The sequence below is a fragment of the Brachionichthys hirsutus genome, chromosome 19, assembly GCF_040956055.1.
Source record: "Brachionichthys hirsutus isolate HB-005 chromosome 19, CSIRO-AGI_Bhir_v1, whole genome shotgun sequence".
Lineage (NCBI taxonomy): Eukaryota > Metazoa > Chordata > Actinopteri > Lophiiformes > Brachionichthyidae > Brachionichthys > Brachionichthys hirsutus.
This window is the reverse complement of record NC_090915.1, coordinates 4,664,740-4,681,544: the sequence shown is the minus strand read 5'-3', so window position 1 is coordinate 4,681,544 and position 16,805 is coordinate 4,664,740. Positions and strand designations below refer to the sequence as shown.

The window sequence follows — 16,805 nt, the reverse complement described above, 5'->3', positions numbered from 1 at the left end:
ATATAGTTGCAAAATATTATATAGGCCCATAAAATCGCGGACGCTGTTTTCCAGAAAAATACCATCACGTCAGTATGACAATTTTTCTTTTGACACTTTATCTGAAGCTTCTTCCTCAGCCACGATCCTCTCGATGGCGTCCCAGTCTATTTTGCTGCTGCCGCTCTCAGAGAGATTATCCAACCAGTCCAAGTCTGACACACCAGCTCCAGCACCATCGTCTGCCTCCTTCAACAGCCCAGCTATAAACTGAGTGCACAGGAAATTGGTGACATAATAATCTATCAAAGCATATTTATATTTACTAATGACAAGAAAAAAGTGAATCAAAGGAGAGGAGGGGGAAAAAAGACTTGACAAAAGTTATTTTTCATCTACAGGAGCTACTTTTTTTAGCCTAAATTCTCAAATTTAGGCTAAAATGCAATTAAACAAAATTGAATTCTTACCCTGGTGGAGTCTTCCGGGCCCAGCGACCTGTTCATTCCCAAAGGGGGCGCCCAAACATTCATCTCCTCTCTCTCTTCAACCGTTGTCTGCTCCCTTTGGATCCCTTTCCCCGCAGCAGTCGATCCTAAACACACTTTGCTCGACCCAGTCTCTCTCTGGGATCCAGCATACTGCTCCACACTTTGGTTGCCGTGGCTCTTAGTGTAAGTCAGCATTCCACGTCTGGTCAGCTGAGACAGGCGGTCCCTTGGCAGAGAGGTCACTGACACAATTTCATAGGATACAAGACACAAGATTTATGAATCTCTTTGACAATAGCGTGACAACTGGTAGTTGAATATAATTCTGATACCTGGTCTATGTAGTCCCAGCCTCCTGCGATGCTCCTCTGAAGGCTCGCCCTGCCTCTCAGCAGTCACTGGACGAAGGTGGAGATGATCTTCTAATGATTTAGGAGTTCTTTTATCACTGGCAGAAACTCTGTGAGTCCTAAAAACAGAAAGAAATAAAATTGGATACAGTATAAGTATGCTAAATCGGATTAAAAATATTCTTAAATAAAACACGATCCTGGTCAGATGACTGCTGCAGGAGATACCTGTATGCGGCACCAGGCCGCGGAGCGGAGTTGGATCTTGCGGTTGAGGTCAACGGTGATCCAGTTTGGGAGAAACTTGCAGTTGCAGGATTGGTGGGAACGTCAGTAGCCAAAGAAAAGGCATCGCGTACCCTCTGATTGTATCGCTCCAGAAGCCTGGACCTGTTGAGCCTAGTCAAAAAACAAAAAATGAGAAGACAAAAAGTTACCAGGTGCAGACATGAATGTCTTTTGCCCGCATTATGTAAAGAGGTACAAACTTTTCTTTTTCTTGTCTGGCTCTCCAAATGTTTGTTGGATTCTTGATTGTTGATTTCTAGAGGAGCAAAGGAGGTGCATCATGTAAAAGTAATCATTAAACACTCACACACACACACTTGAACAGTAATAAACGTCTCTCACTGCTGTTTGAGAGGCAGAAAAGGGTTTGTGCTCCCTTTCCCTCAGGCTCCATCGGTTTTTCTGGTAAACACATAGTCTTTCCCTCTGCTTTCTTCTCATCCAGATCCTTAGCTCTCTCCTCTCTTCCTCTGCAAGGGCTCGCTTCTGCGACATCTGGCTACCTTCCCGTCGGTCGACCCTACAGGGAGTGGAATGATCTTTCAGCTCAAAAATAAATGCATGTTTTGAGTAGCCATTTGAAAACGGCACAGAATTTTAGCGAGTACCGTACCTGCTACGCTGTGTAGTTAGTGAATCGGACAGATCCAGGTCAGCGAAGGATAAATACCCTTCCTGCACCAACTCTTCTAAGAGCTCTGCTGTATCAGATAACCCAGCCTGACTCAGGTTCTCATCCAGCAATCTTCAGATGGACAGGAAGAGGAAGGAGGAGTATGGAAGAAAGAAAGAACAGTTACGTAAGCACTGATGTCATAACATGGTTAAAAGACTTATTTCAACTTGTTACTTCTTACACAGGAGATGTTTCAAACGTTTTAGCCACTCGACCGCTTGTTTCTGTGGGAGAAATATAAACATTAGAACAGGCCATAAGCTGATGTCACTTCTACTAGAGGATACCTAGAAAATGGGTTAAACCCACATTGCTTTTATCTAATATCTGTCCATCTGCTATAAATGGAATTGTTTACCACACACAAAAAAATAAATCATTTTAGATTCTAATATAGAGGAACTCCGTTAAATTGCATATACCGGCAGGCGCAGAGGTGTGAAGGTAGGAAGGACCAGCTTTGTGACCGTGAGACGTGGAAGAACGAAAAGGCGGGTTCCACTCTGGAGTCATTGCAGGATCATCGTGAAGCGCTGCCTCTTCTTCCTGGTTTTCTTCATCCATCGCTAACATTAGATTTGGTTCAGTTGAAATGTCCAGTCGTGGCATCCATGCTGTCCGGAGGCAGAGAATGCAAAAGACAGTTTTAACAACCTTTTTAGACGTTATTCTATTAAACCAGCAAATCTGCTTGATCATATTTGGTTGGAAGAGATGCAGTGGTGCTAATAATGTATTGGTCACTGCATGCTTTACCTTCCTTTGGAACAGACAGTCTGACAGCTTTCTTTCCTGCACGGTCACTGCATGTCTTCACATCTGGAGCCAGAACTGGAGTAAGGTTTTCAATGGTGTTCACGAGCTACAGAGACAAGGAAGGGATGCCTTGATAAATACAACTAGAATTATTGCCAGTTGTGTGACTCTATGCACAAGTTGCAGTTTGGCCTTTATATGATAAACGTTGTGACCTGCAATGACAATCACCTGAAGTTCAATATCATGAAAGGTTCAGTGTTGCCAGTTCAGTATCTGACCAAAGGCAACTGTACCTTTATATCTTTAGACCTTTTGAAACTTTAGCCTCAATTTGTGTAAAATTTCGTCATGTCATACGATCTTGATCTTTGACCGCAAGATTCGAATCTGTTCTTTCTTTTTTAGCAAAAAATTGACAATTTTACTAAATTTGAAGACATTTCTGAGCTACTACAATCACATGGGAATGGGACGAAGGAATGGACGTATGAGTGGGTAAACTAAAAACGCAATGCCTCCAGTCAGTTATTGACTGCACGGAGGCATGAAATCAGCACGTTTATGTACCATCCTGGAGCTGGAAAAGTCTCTCTCCAGGTAATCCGCGATGTTTTGAAGAGCAGCCAGCTGAACATCCAGCTCTGACAGACGAGAGGAGAACCAGACTGCGGGAGGTGTGGACGACGCACGGCGAGGCCCAATGCCCTGCGTCTTTATGGCACAGCAGACTTCAGGGTCAAAAGGATCCTCCATGTCTTGTGGAGTGATTCGTTCTCGATCCAAACCGGGCTGGGCGTGGTTGAGCGATGGCAATTCTTCGGGGATATCTACAGCAAAAAAAAAAAGTGTTTGCATCACAGTTCACCGGCAGCGTTGACAAACGTAGACGTATAAACACCTGTGTGAGCGGTGGGTTGCACAACAGCTTCTGGAGTCGAGCCGACGGGTCGCAAATCAGCAGCAGCACCACCAATAACGGACGTTGCGAGAACATGAAGCTGTGCAGACGTTGGAACATCTGGAGCTCCTGGGCTGAGGCAAACTGGCAAATCCTGATGGCAGTTTTCATCTTCAAGGTCCAAGACACTTATGAAGTGGCGGCCATCCAGATCCTGACAGTTATGTTGAATTTATTAATTAAGGTAACACCATATTAAAATAATTGCATCCAGGTTCCAAATCATCTCTCAGGCTCTCTTACCAGATTCTTCTTTGGTCCCCGTTGAGTCTGTGTATCTTTCACAGGAACCTGCGGGTTCCCTGAAGTTTGGGCTACACAGGGAAAACATTCATAAACAGAGAACGTTAAGCTCGTCATCAGAACCACAGCAAGCAAAAAAAAAACAGGCCAGTTAAAACCATCTTACATTTTGGGCTGCTGATGGCCACAGAGGCAGACACCGCTTTATCAACAAGTGGAGGAGGACAAGAAACTGCAGTGAAGTGCATAAAATGTGTTCATGTCAGAAAATTACTTGTAAAATATTTCATGCAATTAGAAACACAATAAAAAATTGTCCCATAACAGTATAAACAGAATTTATACTGCTGTATAAATTGTATAAAACCTCACCAGGGTCTGTGTTGGTGAACGCATCATTGCACTCTGGGGGTCTTTTTGACGTGGAAGCAAAAGCATGGAGCTCAGCTGAAGTGGACATGACCTTGTCCAATAATCGCTGACCGGCCAGCAAAGAGTTGAAAGAATCTGGGACTTTAAATCATTAAAAAAAAGAAAAAGAAAAACAATTCAATAGAATTCAAATGTTTTTAGGAGATAGGAGAATGTTAGCGAGGATGCCGCGAAGAATCCGTCTTTCAGGCAAGAGGGGAGCTGGGTGGGTTTTTTTTTATTCTCTCCACACCAATCTATGTTAATCAACCACAAGATACTATCTGAAACTCTATCTCCATATTCCAATGAGCTCACAGCAGTTCATTAAAGGCTGATCCTGATGAAACAGTCAGGCCTGATTGGATATGTATCTGAAACAAACCGAAGGGAACAGCGGCGTCCTGTCCAGAACTGATTTCCTCGGCAGCTGCAGGCTCCTCATTCGCATTCTCAATTGTCGGCTGCAGGTAAATTGAAATGAAAATTTACGAGTGAATTACAGTCAAACCTGGCAGTAACACAAAAAAAATGTCTTATCAGGATTCATTCGACCTCTTTGACAGAGATGATGGACTCGTTTGGCCTGCATGTGACCTCTGTTTTTCTTTCTCTTTCCGCCTTCATCCTCCATTTCTCCCTGTAAAGCACAAAGTATATAGGACGGCGAGTAAAACAATCAGCTTTCAGGAAAGACAGGCAGCAAACGAGAGCTCAAATGTGCTTACCTCCTGCTGGAGTAAGGGCTGGGTGAGGGCGTGGCTCTTCTGCTCCTCTCAATGGGTGAATCTACTCGGAGTTTCTGCACCCGAGCCTCCTCAGCACTCTGCCTCACTGAACTTGGCGACTTCTCCAGGGAGATGAGATGGGTCGTTTGAGCTGAAGGAACTGCCATGGGCAACATCTGTGCCAAAGATGGACAGACGCATATAAGCTGCAATGCAGGATTTAACAATGGCTTACTTACAAAATTTGAAGTAAAGGAAGAATTATTATTTTTTGCCATTTTTGGTGCAGGCTTCAAATGTAGGAGCTTCAGCTTTGGAACCTCTCCCCTTGGTGCGGCAATGAGCATAGCAGGGCTGGAGGAAGGTGGTAAAGGTACTTTGGGGAAAGCGATGTGCGTTTGGGGTACAGGCTGAACACGCTGTAGACAAAGGCCCTGCATTGCTAAAGCAGAAGGAAGTAGTGGCAGCTCTTGCCCCCCGAATCTCTCTGATGTATGAGTCTTGGGTTGAGCCTTCTTTGAGAAGATTGACCAGTCATTCCTTGTACCGTTGTGGACTATAGGATAGCTCGGTGTTGCAGTGCGGTGGGCCGACGGAGGATAGTGAAGTAACCTTAAGCTAAAGGGGACGGAAGCCAGATCGCTTCGCATATTGTCATGAGAAGGTGCCGTCACAGAGGCATTGTGAATGGCCTCAGTGGTAGCCAGAAGCCCCTGTGAAGGTGGGATTAACCTCCTGCTCTCCGTAACCTGGATTTCTGATGGCACCGCTTGGACAGAGAGCGGCTGCATTTCCTGAATAATAATAAAAATAAAAAAAAGGCCATGTTCAGATTGGTTTTCACTGTGATTTGTATTGATGGACAATGATAGATTAACAGAACATTAATACCTGACGGTTTACACCTGCACCGTCCGTAGTAGAGGACTGAGCTCTGGTGTTGCGACGCTGGCTGCCAGTTGGAGAGGATCTCTCTGGGCTCTGCCTGGAAGGCTGGTCTGCAAACACAGGTGCAGGTGCCTGGCCGAACGGAGCATTGGTGGCTTCTGAACTCGGCACGCGCGCTTCAGTCTGAGGTGTCACAGAAATGTTAGCTTGCACAGGCAGGGCATGCGGTTGAGGGGTGGAATCGGTTGTGGCTGATGATGGCGCATTAGGCTGGAAGGAAGTCCTGTTGGACTGGGCCAGAGAGAAGCTTTGCTGAGCAAGTTGCAGGTTAGAAAATGAAGCTCCCAAAACTTCCATCAGGCTCATGTAGTTAATATTCTGTAAGGAAGCAAAAACAAAACGCTTCAGTTCAAAGTCAATATGAGTTTGTTCTTTTCTTTTGTTCAGTTTATTCTTACCTGAACTAGCCTGAACAAGTCTTCGCCGAGACGCTGTCTCATTGGTGGAGCCAAATGGGGCAACGGCTGATGGGGAGCAGCGAACTCTGCAGCGGGTGCATCAGCCTCAGAGTTCTGTGGCTGAAGGTCGGGTGATTCCGTGGGAGCGTTCGGGTGGAGCGGTGCAGCTGCACCAGAAAGCTCTGCAGGGACCTCAGCTTCAGCCTGGGCAGCAGGTAGAGCTTGGGATTCTGGGTGTGGCGGGGCTTGTGGGCTTTGAGCTTGACCGTGGCTTTAAAAACAACAACAACAAGAGTCAACTTTATCAAATATTGAGGTTTCATCGCCACACAGAAATAACATTTTGATGTCCATAATCGCATGGTGTTGAGAAATCAAACAACTATTGTTCAACAGCACAGGACATAACGAGACAAGTTTTCATTAAGAACTCACAGAAAGGTGCAGTTGGATATGGCTTCTGTATTTTTTGAGGTGTCTAGGTCTGCAACTTTTAAACTCTGCAAATGACAAATGATATTTGGCATTTTTTAGCGATGTTGATGATATTTAGGAATAATCTGAACGGTAAAAGTTACCGTTTCAAGTGGGCAGCTCTTCTCAGAGATGCTCTCGAGTGCAACATCGAAGTCAGCAACAGATGGTTGTTGTGAAATACGTTGCGTTTGTTGAGCATCCAAACATGGCTGCTTCCGTTCACTGGGGTGAAATCGCTCTTCCTCTCGTTCTTCTGGAGACGAACTACTGCAGAGAAACAATAATGCAAATACAGAGGACACAAGAAGAGTTCACATCCTTGTCCATACATGTGATTCATTACTATGTCACCACTGTACCTGCAGTACTTTGTAAATACAAACATGGGGCACTCACATGGACGGCTCTTCCTGCTGTAGCTTCACAGCAAGGTCAGCATTGGATTCTTCGGCTGATCCAGGGTCGCTTGAACACACGCTGCTCTCATTCTCAAGCTTTTGACCAATCTCACGTTGCAGCACAGGGGCTACGATATATTGTGTTGCTGGAAATTGGACTTGGGTTCCGGAATGGTCAGCCTCGAGCAGCGCGTTGTACCTGTGCTGCAGCAAAGTGAGCGAAGCAAGGATGGCCGGCGTCGAGGCTTTGACTCGAATCACGACTCCTTCAACGGCCGTTCCTTCAAATACTCCCCCTGGGTCCGTTTTCTTTTTGCGGCGACGCCCTGACAGCGCACTCCGATCGGCCCAGCGCACCATCCACTCCAGCAACCGGCCCAGCTTCGGGAACCGAGCCTCGAGCTTAAGATCCAGACCCTGCTGCAGTTCAACCGCGGCTTGCATAGAAGTGGAGGAACCAAAATTAAAGCGCTCCTGCAGCTTCCCCGTGGAAGAGGCATTCTGAATAAAACTGCTTTCAGAATCAAAGAGGCTTCCATCCATTCTTTGGTCTGAAGGCGCGATGCGCTGCTGTCGGTGGCCAAACAAACCCTTCTGCCTGCCAACCCTCAGTCCTGGAAGCGAAGAGACCGAACGGCTGGCCCTCGACGTGGCGGCTTCACTCCAGACGGACGAAGCTTGCGGCTCAGTTGTCACATCAAGCTTCACGGGCTTGTAGCAGGAGCCGGCTTTGAACACTGGAGGATCTTTGCCCGAGTGTTTTCTTGCAGCCTGGTATGCGTCTCTTTGTCTGCGACGAATAGTTGTGAGCACATCAAAGTTCAGGGAATGCAGCTCTCTCTCCCTCAACTGGGCGGAGAAGCTCTTCAACAGAGGGAGTTCACAACCCGAGTCCCCGCCATCAGCAGCGTAGCTGAGAAAAAGCTCCAAGAAGTCGAGATACTCCTCATCCTCCAGCTCAAACTCCCAGGTGCCAACGACCGGTAGGCAGGGCCCCCGGGCTTTACCTGGTCGACTTTCCTTATGATCGAAGCCGTCGGGCTTAACAGCAGTCTTCTTTCCACGCACTCCTTCTTTTTTTGTTTTCTTGCGCCTTTAAGTAAAATCACAGATTAATACACGACGCCATCGTTGTAATGGTTGTGCTGCTATCTCATGCTGGCTACCTGGCCTTGGCTGCGCTACGCTTTTCAGGAGATACACCCGATACATCTGAGGCTGTGTCTCCTTCACTGCAGATTGGGGGGAACCCACAGTCGGTTAAGGTGCTGGTGCTCTGACTTGTACCGAGTGAAAGTCGTCTGAGCACGGCCATTCCGTGTTTGCTTCCCCTGTCCTCCTCTTTCTCCTCGGTCTCCCAGAGGTGGAGCTCAGGCGGGGACAAGTGCCTCTGCAAACGCCCGAGGTGTTTTCTCCTCAGACGCCGTTTGTCTTGGATTATAATCATCATCGGCTCATTTGTCTCCTCTTTTTCCATCTCTGGAAAACAGAGACAAAAACAGATAATTATTTGCAAGTGAGGGTTGACAAGTAAAATATATCCACTCAAAGATCTTTGTTCGTGTATTCGCCGAAAAGATTACTCAAAACTTCTGATGATTTAGAACCGGAATCAAAATTTGCATACAGTAAATATGTGTTACCAGCACAAAACAACAACAGATAGGATTTTTTGCTATCGAGATTTTCAGAAAACAAAAGAAAGAATTTAGAAAAAAGAAATATACCAAAAAGTATAAGAAATTGATTACAGTGTGGAGGTGATCGTACCAATGGCGTTCCATTGTCCCAGTTTCTGCAGCAATGAGTTATACTTTTCTCTCAGAGGAACTCTGACAGATTCCTCCTCCTCTGGGAAAGCTTGAACCAACATGTCCGCCACCTAAAATGAAAAGAAGATTTTTTTTTTTTTCCAAGTCCTCACTCGAGGTACTTTTGTTTTACGATAAGCCTTTGTAAGACGATGAAAAGTAAAAAGTCACCAGAGTGAAAGGTGGGAGTTCACACAGGAGGCTGAGCAGAAGGTCCTGGAGGATCTCCTCAGCATTGAGGAAACGAGAGAAAGGCAAAAAACAAAGGACCCAGCGGAGAGCACCGACACAAGCAGATATCGCCTCCGAATCAGCAGGGCTCTGAGAAACACAAATATACGCAGATATTTGTACGGTATCAGGATATATTGTAGGGCCTAAGAATATATACTTACCGCTACTCATAAATAAAGGATTACCTGCTCATCTCTCCTGCGTTGTCTGGCAGCCTGATATTTCCTGCAGGAAATGGAGAGCTGGTCTCTGACATGAAGCATCCAGCATAAAGCACAGAGCTGTCTGAAACAGACTTGTAGGAAAAATGCAGATAATATCAAATAGAGGTATAGTGATACCCAACATATGCAGTATATTATGGTATCTGCCTTTTACTGTGAGTAGCATCTTACCAATAGTTTGAATGGTGTCGGGATCAAGGTGGCCATCTTTATTGGGCCCTCGTTTGAAGAGTCCACCGCGGGTAATGAACTTCATCAGGCCCTCCGGGAAAGCCTTCTCTTCTGCCGGAGCAGATGGATCGGAGTACGTCTTCTTGATCTGAAAACAACAACAGATATTTGCACTAGTTGTACTGACATTAGATGTTAATACAAACGTTAAGTAGGGCCCACATGATGAATCCTCATATCAAACCAGATTAAACTCACCTTGTATAGTATGTGTCTGGCACGGCGCAGGCTGTTTGTGTACCACTGGGCAGCCGGACGGCTACAACATGCAGATCTCAGCAGTAAGAGCAAACGTTGTAGAACTCCAGACACTTTGTGACGTGATGCAACTTCTGCAAACTGCCCCACTGGCTCCTACACAACCACACATTAAATACAATTTCTATCTGCACATAGTGTACGGAGAGTCAGATTTCCTATGGTATGTACCTGTGTGTTAGGGGAGGGCTGAGGGCAATACAGGGGCGGGAAAGGCAGATACATGTCATTGGGTACCACGGCAGTCAGGCTAGAGCACAGCTCCTTGGCAGTTTCCAGCAAGGAGGACAACGGTGAGGACGAAACATCCACTTCAGCCATGACTGCAGCCTTTAGGATCTCCTGTATGGACAACTGTAACACGCTGCACTCTTGTCCTTCCAGAGGCTCTGGTGAAAAGGATATTACGTGAAGTACAGATTGAAATTCAAGGGTTCTGTAGAGTCATACTGTCGAGGTCTGTTGTCAAACCAACCTGTAAAACTCGAGCCACCGTCTTTAGCTATGCATTCCTGATAGTCAGACTTGTTACCAAGAAGACACTCCAACTCGACCTGAAAAATGCTCTCTGGTTCTAAATATGTCGGGAGGTGAAACTCTCTCCTCCTGAGAGAAGAGAAGTCGAAGGAGTAAGAGCAGTAGTTCGTATAGGCCAGGCTCAGAGAGGCTGCTGTCTTCCTGTCCCCGAGATGGTAGGCCAGCCACACCGTCTCAGGAAGTAAACCCCCCAGCAGGAGGAGGTCCTGGGCGTAGTCTACCGTCCATACTTCTGACAGCTGCTGCTGCCGCACTGCTCGCGACACTTCCTCCTGGCTCAGCGGCACCGAGCGCCCAACACTACGGGCTGAGAAAAGCATGTTTTACCAAATAACAAAATAGATGAAGACACTTTTTCTTTTGATGATAATTGAAAGACACCTTGAGGTAGATGGAGTGGGGGTAGAATGGCTACGTGATGCGCTGGCAGGATGAAGAGGGGTTGGTTGGCGAAATAAGAGGCCATGAATCTCCCCAAAGTTTGCACCACTGCAACAGCTGCGTCGCTGTGGAGGTCTGGCAGCCACGGGCACGGAAGAGAGTCTGCTGCAGAGTATAAAAGGCACGGCTAATAATACCCATCACCTTACATTAGCGTGAGGCTAACAATAGTTATATGTTCACTGTGACCAGGAGAGATGTTGTGCATAGCTGACCTGTTATGCAGGTAATATCCTTCTGGTGTCCAGCCGTGTGCAGAATCAGAGAAGCCATGTGGTCGCCCAACTCTTGGGCTTCTCTGAGACGGTACTGGGATAGGAGGCTGTACAGGAGCGCGAGGCAAAGCTGCGTCTCCTTGAAGACGCTGCGATCACAGCCTAACAGAAAGACAGGTGATTGCCATTTCAAAACAAATGTCAGCATGTAGTGACACTAAATGGGAAAGGTTACAAGCAAGCTACCTTTGTTACTCTCCTCACAAATTTGAGATCGCCATGTATCGGCACATTTTGGGTAGGAGCCACACAGGAAAAGATGTTCACCTGAGGGGAGAAGGCTGAAGTGTTTAATAACAATATATTATTATAAAGGCTTAAGACATCCAGATGTTAGTCTGAGGGGCTTTCTTTAATGCAAACCACAGTTTAAGGTTTATTTTTTAGTTTGTTTAGATTACAAACTTCTGTTTATTTCCTGTAACTGCTCAATAAATAGCCCATTTTCCTTCCGACCTGTGTAATCCAGCAGTGCAGGGCCCTCCTCAAGTCTTTGTCCTGCAACCTGCAGAGCTGCTTGGATCTGGAACACGATGCCAAACAGCCGATGCTGTTCCTCCTCCCAGCCCTCGCAGTCTTTAAAGGGCTTCATTTCCTCCACACACCGCTGGGTGATCTTGTAAATCCACTCCCACACACCCAGCAGTCTGTCAATAATAAAAAAAAAAACGATCAATAATGATTGGATTTTGAAACTTGAGACTTAAATACTACCAAGTAATAGCATTCAAATGGCTTCTCTTTAACGCGAACATAAAAGACAGAGGGTTAGTCAGCACCTGCTCGATGGTCGCCGGGGATCAGGTCGCGCCTGGAGTAGAAAATTACATTTCTCTTCCCTCTCATCTTGTAAGAAAGGCACATGGTGCACATCTGAGAGCCAGAGTTGTGGTGGCTGGGATTCCTTCGCCGAGGAGGCCCAGATGTTTTTTTGCCGCAGGCTGTAGGTGTGATCGAGAGAATCCGAGAGCAGCTGCAGGATATGCAGGGCTGTGGACAGACTGTGAGAAGATAACCGACGTTGACCAGTCTGTTGGGAATGAGGACGAGGGGTCAATAGGAGATTTATCAGCCGTTTACTGAAGCCTACCACCAGCCCCAAGCAGCGTGGCCCGTCTGAGTGAGTGCCATCCCAAGGAAGAAAAGAGAGAACAGCTTTGAGAATGTGCAGGAGGCTAGAAGAAGCCGAGGTTTTCTTTTTCCTTGCCCGGGCCGAGGAGTCGGGGGTGACGTGGAGTAAAGCGACAAGTCGCACTACACAGGAGAGCGTGCGCTTCAGGAGGACAGTTCTGTTTTCCACAACATTTCCGAGAGACATGCCAAAAGCCCAGGCAGTCAAAAGCTTGCTCTGGATTTTTGCAAGTTCCTGATGAAGAAGAGAAGTCCTCCTCGCCGTTTCGCCAAAGTCCATTTCGTAATCTGGGCTGGTAACGAGCCCGCTGTCGGTCTGCGTGTCCTGAGCATGGAGCGTGTCGAACATCGAGGCAAACTCCAGCCGACCGTTATCCTCCAAATGAGAAACAGGCGGAGCTCCGTCGAAGTCAGAGTCGTACTCAAAGAAGCTCTGAGAAACCACACAACAAAGGGTTAAAACAAGACTGGGATTAATGAATCAAGCGAGAGATAGAGTGGGAATATTAGTCAGTGTCAGCATATCGACTACGGTCAGTAGATTTCTTTCACTGCGAGTAGCAACAGACATCAGGATATTGGATTTGCCTTTTACCACCAGACAAACGTAGCCACAGTAAAGGACTCGGAATCGAACGCTATTTTACCAACCTGTACTTTTTGAAGAAGCTCTTCGGTGCCGCCCAACGTCTCCTGGTCCTGAAGGAAAAGCGGTAAAGTGGATCCGTCCGTGTTTGCAGCCGGGACAGAGTCTGTTGTTTTGGGCTCACGTGTGCCAACAGGGTTGAACACTTCAAAGCCGCCGTCAAGATTCAGACAAGATACGGACTCCAGCCATGCCCCGACATCGACCTGAAAATAATGAACGTGACAAAGAATAGCATACAAAACAAAATCTGAAGTGGAGAAACAGCCGCCTCGTCTACTACCTGCGACTGATCCAGCTTCTGGCTGGCCTTCTCGAGGTCGTTGCGCACTTCCTGTAGAAGTGTTGTCAGCAACATTGCAGGGGAAGACCCGTGTAGCACCCTCATGACTGTGGCCATGTAGCCATCAGACACAATGAGATACAACAGCCGTGGATGCCAGGTCACGGAATAACGCTGCCGAAGTACGTCCCGCACAGATAAGCTCGAGCTGGACAGGGAAGCCTCCATTTTCCCTGCAGTTGTCGGCATCCTGCGGAAAAAGAAAAAAAAAAAAACAGAAAACGTTACGACAAACACGAAATTCACTGTCACTGTTTACTTTTCTGCATGTGCAAATAAAATGACAAACAAACAAAGAAATACATGGTTCATCTTGGATTTATACTGGTAAACAGAAAATAGAATATAAAAAATAAGCACAGATGAAAGAGGATAAATGAGGATTAAGACGATCAGGCAAATGAAATCCATAACTTGCAGCACGAGCAAAATGCCTACCGGTAGATAACGAGCGGGTGAAGAGGCAGGAATTGTGCAGGCCCAAATTCTACACTGCAACCACAGCTTGTTAGAGTGAGAAGCCCTCCGAGACGAGAAATCATAAGAAGGGAGCCTCGCTTCAGAACACAGGCCAGGAAAAGTCCACCCGGTGACCAGCTCACACTGCCCACCCAGTAGGACCTAGAAGAGAAGAAACATTAAGTCCACTTGGAAATAAAGACACACTGTACATCAGAGATTTTAAAGTATGCCAGTGGAGTGGTGGTGAGGATAGAATCCTGTTCTGGATTCTTTTCCTGGTTTGTGAATTTTCCATGTATACCGTACCTGATGTACTTAGAAGGAATATCCAATTTTTTGCTTCCACATCCTCCAAGGCCTGTTGTTACCGAGATAAAATTCTGCGTGCTCACAAAGAGCACTTGTGTAGCCTGCAGTCAACAACAGAAAATAAACTTCTATAGACTGATTGGCCAAGAAAAATCAAAGAAGTTGTGAAAAAGTAAAATAAAATAAAAACTGAGGACAGTTGCTCGCCTTAGGCTGTCTCTGGTTCAGGACAATGGCTAACAATCTGCCATCTGGGGAAAGGGCTGGCACCAATGCCCCTCTGGACTTTACTGGTTGGCAGGGTGGGGTGAAAAGGGACATAGGATACGTCTTGGTGGCCCACTTTATGCTGTAATTCATAGAACTACAAAGAGGAAATGTACACTTTAAACAACCACAATACCCACTGACAGTCGTTTCTCTCACACGGACAACCTTACTCACTCCATTCCTAAAATATCCTCCTCCCAATGTATTTTAAGGCAAGTGATGATTAGCTTTGTCCTGGATGTGAAAACAAAAGCTGACAAGCAGGCGTCGCCCATAACCTGAGGTATTTTTGGACAAGAATGGAAGACGAAATGAGGCCCACAGAAGGTATAACATTGAGCACAAGCTTGTTATTTCATTTAAATATGACGCAATCAGGCATATTTGTATTGTATACGGTATAGAAACCTCTGTCTTGACAAAGATTGTATGTTGGGATGCTTCTTTGTCCTGGGGAGATGGCAGAATGGAGTTCTCGAGGGGCCGTATGTGCGCCCAGCGTCCCTCGACTGTGCCGTCTCGTAGGCCCATTAAATCTCTGACATCCAGACACTCCCACAAGAAGACTTGACCCGTTACGGCTACGAGCAGAACACGCATTCCATCCCCCGAAACCTGGAGCGAGAGTCGCCTGGCATTCCCTATGAGAGCGCACATATCAATGGATGAAAGATTTAAGGATACGTTTTAAATGCAACGACTGGGATTTGATAAACGATGTGTGGATGATTTAAATACAGAGAAACATCTCGCAATCGAGGAGACGTACTGATAAATAAACCAACGCTCAAATATAGGTTCGCGATCCCAGCCCAGTAAATTGATAAATATATACCTGAACTGTGCATTCCTCGAACAGCCATAATCAGATGACCCACTTCTGGGGATGCTGCTGCAGTCTTCAACGAGTCTTTATCTCTGTTCCACAGAAACAGCTCTCCTGACTCCATAAGCCCACAAAGCCACATACCTGGAAAAACAACGCGAGACTAGAGGAATCCTCAGAAATGACACGCGTTGTGATTTAAGTTCCCAAATCAACTTACTGCTGTTCGAGGAAGACATTGTCACCATGTTCTTGAGCAAAGGATGGAGCTTAGGAGTCCTCTTCTTCGTGCGACCAGACGCCATGTTGATCTCACTGATCCGTTTGTCATCCAACAGGAAGACCGACTCCTTCTCCTGAAGGGTGAAAGCAACGCAGATACACAATCATGCTGTGACACACTGAAGCTTTGCCGTTTTTGCTTTTGCTCGACACCACACTGTCCTGGACTTTCAACGGAAACAAGACCGCGAGGGCTTTTTTGAAATGCTCCTCTTAGACAGGATGTTTGACTGTACTTGTACCCTAACATTCTATCTAATAAATACATTCATCATCATCATCCTCACCCTCCCAAGCCAACAGAACCGAGGCCATGGTTTTTTCCGTTTGATGCTGGATGACAAAACAACCTCCAAATTTAGCTCCATGTTTAAAAAGGCGGCGTCCGTTCTTCCTCTCGATGACTCGCTCTTTTAGAGTTCATCGAGATGTCAAAATGCAGATAAACAAGATGATACGAATCTGCAGGTTAGCTGGAGCTGTTTCCTGAGTGTAAACGCTCCTGTTAGCTATTTGGCTAGTCAGGAATGTAATGAAATCATGATGGCGCGTTTACAGAAAACGCACAGCACGTACCAACAGCGGAAATATGCCGTTTTAATACCACCCATTGTAAACAGCGTCGCTAGAAATGACAACACTGTTTAGCTAGCATTAGCCATCTAGCTAATGCTCGAAACACGAAGCGTTCCTCCCGATTAAAGCCTTTAAGTTAGCAGTCGTGCTATATTGCTCGAAGTAAACCCACACGTTCACACAAGCTGTGTGTGGAGTTTTTACGTCCGACACGACGCGTTAAACGTTACATCGGGAGCTAAGTTTCAAAAATCCCTCCGTTTCAGTAGCCAAAAAATGTTTCCCATGATCCTCTTGGGGAAGCTTCAAATCGTTACCGTAGGAACGCGTAGAGCTTTTCTTCTTCCGTGTCTATGACGACGACCTTCCTTATGACGATTCTGGGCGCAGGAAAAGGAAAAATAAATTAATAAATTAATAAAACTATGAATGTAGAGGAAAAATACAAAGTAGCAAAAATATCCAACAGCAATCATTAACAAAAATGACCCATAGGGCCTTCAATAAAAATGATGACGAAGTGTGTGAGCCGTACATGTGTCATCCTTAAACTGTATTTTATAACACCTAAAACTATTCTCAGCCATCTTAAACATATCCTTGCTTTTATATCATTTTAGTATATTTAGTGCAATCTTTACATTTCACATGATTTCAGCCTCTTTGTTTTTTATGCATTTTTCCCATGTCCAATACACACACAGAGCCCAAAAGGGCAATGCGCCGTGCTCGGCACATTCACATATACTTCTGCATAGACGTACTTTTCCAGCAGATGGCAATGACTCAATAGAACCTGCCACTGAGAATTCACATCCAGTGATTCTGAGTTCACGTGGAAGCCA

The 16,805-nt window shown here is 46.0% G+C and overlaps 1 protein-coding gene across 1 annotated transcript; it reads right to left on the bottom strand.

Moving 5' to 3' along the window:
- Positions 1 to 69: 69 nt before the first annotated feature.
- cplane1 (ciliogenesis and planar polarity effector 1) lies at positions 70 to 15,752 on the bottom strand. Its single transcript, XM_068753164.1, has 47 exons — positions 15,672 to 15,752; positions 15,323 to 15,458; positions 15,112 to 15,246; positions 14,685 to 14,917; positions 14,451 to 14,554; positions 14,214 to 14,355; positions 14,004 to 14,107; positions 13,674 to 13,856; positions 13,176 to 13,425; positions 12,898 to 13,098; positions 11,895 to 12,679; positions 11,572 to 11,762; positions 11,302 to 11,382; positions 11,056 to 11,217; positions 10,781 to 10,945; positions 10,338 to 10,706; positions 10,034 to 10,251; positions 9,803 to 9,958; positions 9,545 to 9,692; positions 9,335 to 9,444; positions 9,087 to 9,236; positions 8,875 to 8,986; positions 8,271 to 8,583; positions 7,103 to 8,197; positions 6,808 to 6,973; positions 6,665 to 6,729; positions 6,230 to 6,500; positions 5,775 to 6,149; positions 5,159 to 5,677; positions 4,884 to 5,059; positions 4,711 to 4,795; positions 4,541 to 4,619; positions 4,117 to 4,257; positions 3,911 to 3,976; positions 3,745 to 3,815; positions 3,442 to 3,655; positions 3,111 to 3,358; positions 2,541 to 2,646; positions 2,207 to 2,398; positions 1,966 to 2,008; positions 1,722 to 1,853; positions 1,451 to 1,628; positions 1,309 to 1,364; positions 1,049 to 1,210; positions 803 to 939; positions 450 to 712; positions 70 to 249 (listed from the first exon to the last, which is right to left on the bottom strand). The coding sequence occupies exons 1-47, from the start codon at positions 15,750 to 15,752 to the stop codon at positions 70 to 72; spliced, it is 9,549 nt and encodes a 3,182-aa protein (XP_068609265.1).
- Between the last annotated feature and the right edge of the window lie 1,053 nt (positions 15,753 to 16,805).